At 45.1% G+C, this 12,817-nt stretch overlaps 1 protein-coding gene across 27 annotated transcripts in view; it reads left to right on the top strand.

Moving 5' to 3' along the window:
• The window catches only part of ATG7 (autophagy related 7), a 267,942-nt gene that overhangs the window by 95,593 nt on the left and 159,532 nt on the right, over window positions 1–12,817 (top strand). For 25 of the 27 annotated variants that reach the window (XM_060402632.1, XM_027957767.2, XM_027957764.2 and 22 more), the window contains one exon: window positions 5,927–6,007. The exons of the other annotated variants lie outside the window; for them this stretch is intronic. In XM_060402632.1, coding sequence (XP_060258615.1) covers window positions 5,927–6,007 — 81 coding nt within the window. The remainder of the gene's footprint in view (window positions 1–5,926; window positions 6,008–12,817) is intronic. 27 annotated transcript variants of the gene reach the window in all.

A 12,817-nucleotide genomic window follows, 5' to 3' on the forward strand; every position in this document is an offset into this window, starting at 1 on the left:
CCTGACTGGGTCCCCCATCCGGCAGAGCAGCTCAAACCGTGTGCCTCAGTTACTGAGCACGTGCTCCACAACTGGAGAGTCCGTGTGCCACAACGAAGATCCCACCCCCCAATGCGGTGAAGGTTGCATGTGCAGCAGCTAAACCCAGCGCAGCCGAAACAAGGAGTATTCAAAAAAAATTTTTTTTTTTTTGCCAACAGGACTTCGCTGGAGGTCCAATGGTTAAGACTTCACCTTCCAATGTGTGTGTGAGGGAGGAGTTGGGGGGGCGTGGTGAGGGTTGATCCCTGGTCAGGTAGCCAAAAAAAACCCAAAACATAAAGCAGAATTAATATTGTAACAAATTCAACAAAAACTTTAAAAATGGTTCACATCAAAGACACTCTAATAAAGTTTCGCTAAGAATTTGAATTGATATTTCTCCAAAGACAGATAGTATGAATGGTCAAGAAGCACATGAAAAGAATGCTCAACACTACTAGTTATTAGAGAGAGACAAATCAAAAGCAAAGTGAGATACCACCTCGCATTCATTAGAATAATGGTTATCCTCAAAAGACATGCGGTGGAAAAATAACCCTGTTGCAGAGAAGAAATATGGTGCAGTCACTTGGGTACTCAAACTGTAAAGCAAGTATTATAGTTACCTTGTGACTCATTGATTCCACTCTGTTTATACCCAGCAGAAATGTTCTTCAGCTTATGAATGGACAGACAAGATATGGTGTACCCATGTAGCTGAATAGTGTTTAGCAATGAAAAGGAGTGAGGGACAGACGCATGACACGATATGCCAAGTGAAGCCGGTCGTGTATGATCCCATTCATAGTCAATAGGCAAATCAGTAGAAATAGAAAGTAGATTTTTGTTTTCTAGAAATAGAAAATAGACTGACCAACAAAGGCCAGCGATGGCAGATTGTCTGGGGGAAAGTCGGCTTTGAGCTTAGTAGCTGTATATACAAAGCCTGTGAAAAGATTGAATGCAAGACATAATCGGGAAGACAGGATGGGCCTGGGCCGCCAGGGAAACCCAGAAAGTAGAGTAGCTGTTGCCGGCATCGGGGAAACGTGGAGAATGGAGGCTAATTTCTTATGGGTTCCAAGTTTCTTTTGAGGGTGCTGAAAATGTTCTGAAGTTGGATATTGCTGATGGTTTCGAAATTCCATGAATATTCTATAAGCCACTGAATCGTATACTCTAAAAAGATGAGGTTTATGGTACATGAATCTTAATCTCAATACCCCTGTTTTTTTTTTTAGAGCAGTAACTATTATACAAGGTATTTTGGTGATAAATACCAAAAAGAAGAATTTCATGTAATGAAGGCATGATCTCTAAGTCAAGTGGTGGGTTCAGTTCCATTGTGTCTGACTCTTCGCAACCCCATGGACAACAGCATGACAGGCCTCCCTGTCTACCACAAACTCCTTGAGTTTACGCAAGCTCATCTCCATTGAATCAGTGATGCCATCCAACCATCTCATCTTCTGTCTTCCCCTTTTCCTCCCACCTTCAGTCTTTCCCAGCATCAGGATCTTTTCCAGCAACTCAGTTCTTCTCATCAGGTGGCCAAAGTATTGGAGTTTCAGCTTCAGCATCAGTCCTTCCAATGAATATTCAGGACTGATTTTCTTTAGGATGGACTGGTTGGATCTCCTTGCTGTCCAAGGGATTCTCAAGAGTCTTCTCCAACACCACAGTTCAAAAGCATTGATTCTTTGGTGCTCAGCTTTCTTTATAGTCCAACTCTCACATCCATACATGACTACTGGAAAACCATAGCCTTGACAAGACGGACCTTTGTTGGCTAAGTAGTGTCTCTGCTTTTTAGGATTTATGAAAGGGATGTGTTTGAGCTTGAGTGGCTTTTAAGGAAACTAGAGATTTGGATATATAGCTGCTTGCAAAAGGAAGAGCTCTGAGTCACAGAGTTCGGCATGAGGTAAGGCCAGCAATCTGTCCTAAAGGAAATCAATCCTGAATGTAGCTGTTGGAGGGACTGATGCTGAAGCTGAAGCTCCAATGCTTTGGTCACCTGATGTGAAGAGACGACTCATTGGAAAAAGACCCTGATGCTGGGAAAGATTGAAGGCAGGAGGAGAATGGGACAGCAGAGGATGAGATGGTTGCATGGCATCACTGACTCAAGGGACATGAGTTTGAGCAAGCTCCGGGAGATAATGAAGGACAGGGAAGCCTGGTGTGCTGCAGTCCATGGGGTCGTAGAGAGTTGAACACGACTGAGTAAATGAATAGCTAAGGCCCGCAATGGCCGATTATCTGGGGGAGGTTGGCTTTGAGCTTAGTAGTTGTATATATGAAGCCTGTGAAAAGATTGAATGCAGGACGTAATCAGAAAGGCAGGCTGGGCCCAGATTGGGGGCCCTTGAATGTCAGCATGAGGAATTCTCTGCTGTATTTGGTCACCCTAGGAAGCTGATGGGGCTTCCCTGGTGGCTTAGGTGGTAAAGTGTCTGCCTGCAACGTGGAAGACCGGGGTTCGATTCCTGGGTCGGGAAGATCCCCTGGAGAAGGAAATGGCAACCCACTCCAGTACTCTTGCCTGGAAAATCCTATGGACGGAGGAGCTTGGTAGGCTATAGTCCTTGGGGCAGCAAAGAGTGGGACACAGCTGAGCAACTCGGCATACACAGGAAGCTGAGAGAAAGTGGCACAACTCAGAGCTGAGTCTTAGGAGACTCAGTCCACCCCAGAGTGCTGGGAGCTCACGCTCCTGTCGAGGGCCCTGTTAGGAGTCTGTCGCAGCCGGTGTGAGAAGAGGCTTTCGTCTCTTACATTTCCTAAAACGGCAATTAGTTTGGAGTTCTGAGCCTTCTGATACCAACATAGGCAATTTGCAAGGCCTCACGCACAGATGTTATTCTACTTCGTTTCCTGGGAAAGTGAGTCACAGCTTCCTGGTAGAGAGCTGTCTGGGTGCTAAACAATGGTGTGGGGACCCCCGCTCAGGCGCTCCGTTCACCATGGCTCCTTTCTGTTGCTGGCCATCTGTGCTTTTTGTTTACATTTTCTCTCTCCTTCCTTCCTTCCTTCCTCTCCTCTTTTCTCCCTTTCTGCTCCTAATTGGTTCTACTCTCTCCCTTCCCTTTATCTCCCCACCTCCAGTCGTCTCGCAAATTGCCACTATTCCTTTGCACAACATGAAGTCTGATCTTAGCTGTATGAAAGAAAAGACAGGAAACCTTTTTATGAAGTGTATATGGAACCATTGAGATGTAGGCCATGGCAGTGAATATTTTAATGGAAAATAGGCTACATATGATGAGTGTTTTTCTAGGTAAATTTAATGTGAAAGCCACTGAGATATGAGGAGACTCGCTCTGAGAATTTTTTCAGTCCTGTCATTTCAAGATCTCACGAGGACGTCAACATGCCCGTTTGTGGTCTGCCGGTTTGCTGTCTCCGGTTTTGGTGAACCAGAGAGCAGACTCAGGGCCCTACTTGGGCCTCAAGTACTGGCCTAGGAAATGGTCACCACCTTCCCAAGACACAGGAAAGTCACGATTATCCCATTTTCAAAGGTTCACACAGGAAACTCACGATTGTCCCATTTTCAAAGGTTCACCGCGAAGCCAGCTACTTATCCCAGCTGTCTAATTTATCATTTCTACTAAACACTCTTTCGATATTGCTTTACACTGAAATCTCATCACATATAGATGATGACATTTAAAAGATTGCTGTGGGCATTTCCTTTAAGGTGAGATTTTCCCTTGATTAGTGTGCAAATGCAGCTAGACTGTTGGTTGCAGTGGGGTTAACCCACACTGTGAAGGAGGTCTGTCTCCATAAAGAGTCGGCCAGGTTTTGTTGGGATTTTTTTTGTGGGCGGGGGGGGATAGCAGAGAATTGCTAGGGTGGCTACAGGCAGCAAGAACTAGGGGTGGGATGGTGGAGGGGTTGGTGGTTGTGCTGTGTTCAAGTGAGGCTGTTAAATGTGTGGCGAGCCTCATATGGAAGAGGAAAGCTGTGCTGTCCTGAGAGGGAGGGAAGCAGGGGAGCCCAGGCAGGTTTGGAGTTGGGGACCCACTTCTGAATCTTAGCGCAGTCACTCTCTGCTTGCCTGAGCCAACATTCTTCACCCTCCTCAGCCAGAGTCCCATCAACAGGACAGTCGTCAAGATCAAATAAATTAACTGGGAACAAGATTCGTGTTGTTTGGCTTCTTATAAATGTTGAGTCCTCTGGAGTCTAGAGATTTCACCAGATGTATTTTTAATAATCTGATAAGTATAAAGGACAGGGAAGCCTGGTGTGCTGCAGTCCATGGGGTTGCAGAGAGACTGACATGACTGAGCAACTGAATAGTGATAACAAATGATAAAGTTTAAACTCTTCTTTTGGTATAAGTGTAGTTCTGGAGATATAATATCTGAATAAATTACCTGAATCATAGTTTGTGAAACCTGACTATATCTTATTGTTGTATAGTCACTAAGTCATGTTCCAGTCTTTTCAACCCCATGGGCTGCAGCCAAGCTCCTCTGTCTTCCGCTATCTCCCGGAGTTTGCCCAAATTCAAGTCCACTGAGTTGGTGATGCTATCTGACCATCTTATCCTCTGCTACCCCTTTCTCCTTTTGCCTTCAATCTTTCCCAGCTTCAGGGTCTTTTCCAGTGAGCTGGCTCTTCACATCGGGTGGCCAAAGTATTGGAGCTTTAGCACCAGTCCTTCCAATGAAGAGTCAGGGTTGATTTCCTTTAGGATTGACTGGTTTGATCTCCTTGTAGCTCGTTTGACCTGGTTTGATCAAACTGGTTTGCTCTCCAGCACCTAAATTCGAAAGCATCAATTCTACAGTGCTCAGCTTTCTTTATGGTCCAGCTCTCACGTCTGTACATGACTTCTGGAAAAACCGTAGCTTTGACTTTACAGACCTTCATCAGCAAAGTGATGTCTCTACTTTCCAATACGCTGTCTAGGTTTATATTGCTTTCCTTTCCAAGGAGAAAGCATCTTTTAATTTCATGGCTGCAGTCACCGTCCGCAGTGATTTTGGAGCCTGAGGTCTGTCACTTCCCCTCTGTTTGCCACCTACTGATTATAGCTGAAAATGAAAACCCGTCACTAAGTTGTGTCTGACTCTTTGTGACCCCATGGACTGTGTAGCCCTCAGGCTCCTCTGTCCGTGGGATTTCCCAGGCTTAGTTCAGTTCAGTCGCTTAGTTGTGTCTGGCTCTTTGTGACCCCATGGACTGCAGCACGCCAGGCTTCCCTGTCTGCCACTCCTGGAGCTTGCTCTAACTCATGTCCATTGAGTCAGTGATGCCTTGCAACTGTCTCATCCTCTGTCCCAGGCTGATACCCTGTAAGTGGAAATCAGATGTAGTTCAGAATTTTATGCTCAGGGTGGCGCTGTTTTCCCATACTTTTCGTAATGTTTGCGTTTCTATCTCTGTGGGTTCCAAGTCAGGCAAGTAACTCAATAAACATTTAGGACCATTTCTGCCTTCGGTTGTTCACAGACCTTCTTACCTCGTGAGGCCCCATCCAGTGCCATATCCTGAAAGTGCACATTGGTCCTATATTCACTGTAACATATGTGAGAATTGCCATATAAACTAGTTGGCAGATTATATATTTGAAGACATTTATTAAAACAATAGATTTTTCAGCTTGGTTTTTATGTTTTGGAGTCAGTTTGTGTTTAGGTCTCAGATATGTGCAAAGCTTGTGTGCCAGTTCTTAACGGAATAAAGGACCTAATACAGTTCTTCTTTAAAACTGATTTATTTAGCACAAGTACTAAAGTACATTGAACTCCATTTTCGTTAGTAATCTGTTCATAATCTGTGTCAAGAGCACAGATTACTTGTTTCCCACTTCTTGCCAGAAACTACACACGTCCTTCCAGGTGTGTCGTTCGGGGCTTGACATGACTGTTTGTTTGTTTGTTTCTAGATACGAGGATTTCTGTCACGGTTTGATAACGTCCTTCCTGTCAGCCTGGCCTTTGACAAATGCACGGCTTGTTCTTCCAAAGTAAGTCGTTCTACATTGGCAGGACTTGTTTTTTAATATGAGCCCAGTCAGGCTTCCTAGCTAGAGGCCCCGAAACCAGCTGAGGTCTTTTCGCTGGGGAGGGCGAGGGTCTGAAAAAAAAAAAAAAAAAACCAAACCAGAAGCGGTTATGGTTTCATTTAGCTATGTTCATTCTCACAGGGAAACCAGCCTGAGAAAGTTTGGTTTGTAGTATAGCGAGAGAGACTGAATTGGATCATTTCAGCTCTGTGTCAGTCCTTGCCGCAAGCAGGCTGATTTGGACTCGAATTTGAACTTTTCTCGTCTTTGTTCCTCGCCCGAAGGCTTCTTGCTCGCACAAACCATCACAGAGTAGTTTTTTAAGTGTTGCTCAGAGGATGAGGGAGACCAGGCAGTCCTGATGGTGTGTCTTTTGGAGTTCCACATAATGACAAAAAAAAAGTAAACGGAGATTAGGGGACTGGACGGGGAGCCAATAAAAAGGCCCATTCAGCTTTGATCTTTCCAGAGGCTCTAAAAACAGAGCTCGTGTGTCCCCCATTGTAATGGGAACCGGCTGATATACCTCAAACCTACAGTGATGGCATCTCACTTTTTTTTTAATAGGCCTTGAGATAGTCTGAGTTATTTTTACACATACACTGCGTGTTCTAGCTGACTTCCTTTTGGAAAGCTCTCTAAGCCTTCTAACGCCAAGTGATTTAACCTGGCTTTTAAAACTCAAGATTCTTGGTAAGACTTCCATGTTCAAGTGTTAGGCATTGGGGTTATTAATCCCAGACTCCAGGCTCTCAGTTATAATTTGGGGCTTCTTTGCTGTGTAGCCTACATCAATCTGAACAGGACTGAATTCTGGGTAAAGTCTCTGCACTCCGAGATGACAGGCTGTCTTTGAAAATTTTACTTGGGTCTCGTCTTAGGAGAAGCACCATCTTGACCAGTTTTTCTAAAAAGTTAACTCACATTTGACCAACAGTGTTGATAAATGTGATTAATTTTAGGTGCTCAAAAACTTCGAGTAATTTTTTCTTTCTTTCTTCTTCAAAAGTAGACTGAGTTCTGGTTTTATCACTCTGCATCCCAAGTGTCCATGTTGAGAGTTAAGCGTTGCCATTTGTAGGTGGTTATCCACGAGCTCGTACTTTCCGTGGGTTCTCTAGCGCGTCTGATACCTATGTGCCTGAGCCAAGGCCTCAGGGATGTCTGTGTGCACTTCCGTCTTCAGAAATGCAGGTTTTAGGATTATGTGCTCCTCAGCACGGTACCTTTTTTTTTTTCTTTGAATGTCTGAGCTAATTGGTCTCAAAATAACTTGGCAGTATTAATTTTCATATTGAAATTGTTTGACACAAGTGTCAGAGACTTCTCTGTGGCTTTATCTAAGTCTAGTCAGTCAAATGAGGTGAAGATAATTAGGTTCTCTAAGTGAAATGCAAACACTCATTTTTTTTCCCTCCTTGTTCTATTTCTAATTAAATTAGCCCCGGAGATACTGTTTGCAAAAGGATCACAAGCATATCCGCTAGCTGCGGTCCCTCGTATTCTTTGAAAGTGCATAGCTTTGCATTTTTCTTTCACGCTTATTCTGAGCCTTGAATTAAGTGTAGATAGTACTTTTTTGTTAGCAAAGTATTTCCTCTTAGTGGTCATTCTGAGAGTCCTGCTTTACATAAACACGCTGGACGGCTTAATACAAACTGACTTGCATTTTAACAGCTGTGCTATTCCCAGAGCGATCACTTTTCATGTGGTCCGGGTATTAAATTTCTTTTGTGCTGAAAAGGTTGCTTCATGGGTGCATGTATTTCCTTACAGTAGAAGCCCAGCATGTACTTACTTGGCTACCTTACTCATTTGCTTAGGGGAATGTCGTTCTCTATTATCTGCAGGCCCAGCATTAATACTTTGAAATGACAGATGCAGTTACATTTTCATCTCTGTGCGTATGAATTTTTCTTAATGCATATTACCATGATATTTTTTTTATACTGAGTCATATCATAGTTGTTTTTGTTTCAAACATTCTTTGGGGCTAAAAATGACTTTTAAAAATTTCTCCTTTGACATCCATGAAGTAATTTTTTCCTTTGGTACTTTTCAGTATTTTTGCTCCACCCCCCCTCCACCCCCCCATAGGACTGAGGCCATACTTGTGTCTTGATATTACTTCCATGAAGTACTATTATGATTTTAAAAAGCAAAGTACTAAATAGAATGGGCTTCCCAGGTGGCACAGTGGTAAAGAATCTGCCTGCCAACCCATGACATGTGGGTTTGATCCCTGGATCAGGAAGAATGGCAACCTGCTCCAGTGTTCTTGCCTGGAAAATTCCATGGACCGAGGAGCCTGGTCCAGGGCTGCGGTCCATGGGGTTGCAAAGAGTCGGACACGACTGAGCGTGTGCACACACACACACAAGGCCATGCTTGTGTCTTGATTTAACCATAAATACAGATTGGGGAGGTAGAATAAGCTGTGCTGAGTAATAATGCCTTCGTCACCTTATTTATGCAAGTAAAACATAGACTGTTTATAAAGCCTGAGCTGGGGAAGAGTACAGGCAAGCTAGATCGTCTACACTCACATTGCTCCTTATCCTAGTTGATGTCAGTTGGCCTGCAGCCAGGTGAATTATTCCATCTTCCAGAAAAAATATCGGAGGATCTGAAGGGAGGAGGGCAGTGAGGAGCCGCTTTCATTCTGATTTCTGTGCATTGCTTTGTAAGACTTTCTAAAATGATAGATAGTATCTGTCACTGGAATTTCAAAAAACCCTATTTCAAGGTTTGTGTCTTTCTTTTCTTTCTTTCTTTCTTTTTTTTTTTTAAGTTTTCAGAGCCAAATAGTTTTGTGGAACTGCTACCAGAGGGAAAAGTATAATTTTGAAACCAATATTCTTGAAAGAATTTCTCATAATACTCTGAATTAATTTGTCTTTAGATTTTTCACCTCGATAATTTGGGGGAAGTTAGGGTATTTGGAGGGGCACCTTTCTGCTTTGATAGGATCTTTAAGTTGCAGGCAAGCTGTGGGAATAGTGCAAGGAACTCCTTTACCCAGATCTCCCCGTTGTTCATATTTTTCCGCATGTGTGTATATGTGATCTTCTCCCTGCCTACCTCTCCTCTTTTTCTCTCGTTTTCTTTTTTTTCCCGCGCTGGGTCTTTGTCGCTGTGCTCCAGCTTTCTCTAGTTGCAGCGAGCAGGGACTACTCTTCAACGCGGGGCTTCTCACTGTGGTGGCTTCCCTGGTTGCGGCACGTGGGCTCAGCACTTGTGGCTCCTGGGCTTAGTTGACCTGTGACATGTGGGATCTTAGTGCCCGGACCAGGGATTGAACCTGTGTCCCCTGCATTGGCAGGTGGATTCTTAACCACTGGACCACCAGGGAAGTCCCCCTCCTCTTTTTCTTGAAACTCTGGGATGAGTTGGAGACATTGTGATTGTTTACAGCTAAATACATCAGTGTATGTTTCCTCAGAAAAAGATTGCTGTCTTACCTAAGCAGAATGCACCGATCAAATGCAGGCAGGTAAATGTTTGCATAATGCTGTTACCTGACGCGCAGTCACTGTTTCCGCTGTTGTCGTTTGTACCAGTGATGTCCTCCACAAGCATTCTCTCCAGGCCAGACTCCGAGTCAGGGGGATCAGGCGTTCAGTTGTCACGTCTGGCTGGCTTCCCTCAGTCTGGAAGAGTTCCTTAGCTTTTCTTTATCTTTCCTTAACTTGAACACTTTGACGTTGTGCCAGTTATCTTGTAGAATTTCCCTCTATTTGGATCTGTCTACTGTTTCCTTATGACTAGATTCAGGTTATGAATTTTTGGCAGAGAGATGAGATGAAAGAAGAGATCTTGTGTCCTCGTGTCAGGAGGCACATGGTGTATGTTACCCCCCTTTGGTCGTGAGAATTTCCCCCTTTCTGTGTTTGTAACTACCTTCCCCCACGGTGAGAAACCTGGCTCCCATTACACTGGCTGATTGACTGAACTGCACACAAAGTAGTTCCAAAATTGCTAGTCCATCCCATTGTAGATAGTAAGCCTACCACCTGGAATTTGATCATTGTGCATGGTTCTTATTTTCTAGGTACAATTTGCATAGATCAAAATGCAGAAATCTTAAGAGACTTAATTCTATACTTAGGACAAACACATACACCCATGTAACCTACATTTCGGTCAAGGCACAGAGTGTTTCCCTTACCCCGGAAAGTTTCCTTGTGCCCTTTCTGAGACAGTCTTAGGGAAGGGGAGCAATATGCTGAGTATCGTGACCATTCTCTTTCCCAAGGAGTAAAACTAGGTCCCCTTTGGTGTTGATGGAACTGTAGCCTTGTTTCTGGGACCCAGCAGTTGACCAGAACCTTCTCTCGGACCTTCCGAGTCAGGAACAGCGCCGTTCCCAAGGAGACCGCAGGGAGGGGACTCTTGCTGTGGCTGCACGATTCCGTCACTCCCCACCTTGGCAATGTTGCAGGGACAGCCTCTTACGAGGAAGCAGGCCCCAAACTCAGTTCTCATACCATCTGGGACTGCCTAGTGCCCAGATGTAGCAAGATGTGCCCAGAAACCTGATCTTCTGCTTTAATTAGCCATTAGCAACCCTAACACTGTACTCATTCTGGTGTTTACAGTACGATGGGCCCTTCTGTTGATGGGCTATGAGTAAACTTCCCAAAGTGACTTATAATTAGCTTTTCATGTGCACCTGTGTGTGTGCGTCTTGCGCACAGAGAGGCTGGTGCAAGAAGAGTGTATGTCAGCTCTGGTATCATCATACGGCCACCTGTGCTTTCATTCTACCTTCGGCAGAGCCAGGCTGTCGTTTTTCTTTTGGTATTGTATAATCCTACCTTTCTTCTCTCATTTCTCTTTCCTTTCTTAATTGAAGAAGCATGAAATGTCAACATTAAACTCAAGTATTTAAAATTCTTTTAAGAAAAACCTCTACCCCAGAGCAACCTGTTTCCTAAAAGTTCTGCTGATGCGCTGTTGAGGACAGAAAGACAAAGGGTAGGTTTGGAAGGAGAAATGGAACTCTCACTGTCTGTCAGCAGACGTGCGTTCACCCAACTGACATGGGAGTGCCTGCTGTGTGCCAGAGATGCAGAGATGATTAAAGCAGCCGCCGCCTTCAAAGAACACTAACAAGAGACCAGTTTAGTCACTCGGTTGCATCTGACTCTTGTGACCCCATGGACTGTAGCCCACCAGGCTCCACTGTCCATGGGATTCTCCCAGCAAGAATACTGGAGTGGGTTGCCATTCCTTCTCCAGGGGAATCTTCCTGACCCCGGGGTCGAACTCGGGTCTCCTGCGTTGCAGGCAGATTCTTGACTGACTGAGCCAAGAGTGAGGGAGACTTATAAACCCATGCTAATCTCCCTGCCACTGTGATGTGCTCCAGAGTCAAGGCATATCCTCTTGCTTCTTGTTTTGCCGTGCCGTGCAAGTTGCAGGATATCCTCTAGTGAGGGTGTCCCGGTACCATTTAGCTTTATAAATGGGGAAGACCCAGGAAGGCCTCTCAGCAGCTTCTAAGCTGACGTTAAAGGATAAGGAGGAATGTGTAGAGATCCATGGGGGAGAGGACACAGGGGAGATATTCCAGGCCCGGGGCATCACATGGGCAACAGTCAGGGCAAGAGAACATAGCACGTTTCTGAGGCGTTCTGGGGAGCGGCACACCTCATTCCCCTTGTCTTGGTGAGCTGTTTCCATCTCGGTTGTTCCTCAGTGGAATCTGGCTGTATTTCCTCTGGCCCTTGAGGCTCTTTCTCACCTAGCACTGGGCTTAGGGGGTTCCTAACCTGAGAAGTTGAGCCGCTGCAGCCCCGGCATGGGGATAGGGGCCCGGGAAGAAAGGCAGGGCTTTCCCGGTGCTCCCCGCTCTGCCAGCTTCCCTTTGTTCTGTTACATGAGTCAGTCGGATGAGATAAGGTCCGGCTCCCTGTTGACCCTCGACGTTTCTAGCTTTTATATTTCCTTTCCTTGCTTTTTTCTTTAGTCCCCAAGCAATGCGTTTTCATTGCAGAAAAATCAACAAATGTATTTAAGGATAAAGAAGTAATTCACTGTGTCCTAGCTATGCAGATCATGGTCAGGTGTTGATGTCTGCCCTTTTGGACTTAAAAATCACCTATATTTTAGGGTGAGTAGCCCACCAGGCTCCTCTGTCCATGAGATTTCCCAGGCAAGAATATCGAAGTGGGTAGTCATTCCCTTCAGGGGATCTTCCCAACCCAGGGATGGAACCCAGGTCTTCTGCACTGCTGGCAGATTCTTGGACGGTCTGAGCCACCAGGGAAGCCTACATTTTATGGGTATGCGCAGGTGATTCTTCTCTCTGAGCACTCCTGTTACAAGCCTGAAACCAACTTTAGAGAGAGGATTTGTGCTGCTGTGTCAAGCATGCTCTCGGCCTCTGATCTGATACAGGGTTTAAATCTCAGTCACTTACAAGAATTGGCAGGAGCCCAATCGGAAGAGCTCTCCACAGCGCAGGCCAGGAATTTTTGCATGCAGCCTCTCAGTGGCAACTACTCCTCAAAACTGGGCTGCAGCCAGGTTTTCCTTCTCCTTTCCAAAAGGGACATAAATCTCTGATTTGGAAAATGATGAATAACCCCCAGGTTCCCTTTTTCTATCTCATTTACCCAGCGAGGCCCCAAGTCTTCTGTTTTAATGTGTGATGGACTCCATATGTATGGCCGTGTTGTGTGAAACTGTATCCCACATCTCGTCCTTAGCAACTAGGGTTTCCCCAACCCCCCAGAACTGCTCCGTTCCCAAAAGGAGGCAAAACAT

Source organism: Ovis aries, chromosome 19 (assembly GCF_016772045.2).
Source record: "Ovis aries strain OAR_USU_Benz2616 breed Rambouillet chromosome 19, ARS-UI_Ramb_v3.0, whole genome shotgun sequence".
Lineage (NCBI taxonomy): Eukaryota > Metazoa > Chordata > Mammalia > Artiodactyla > Bovidae > Ovis > Ovis aries.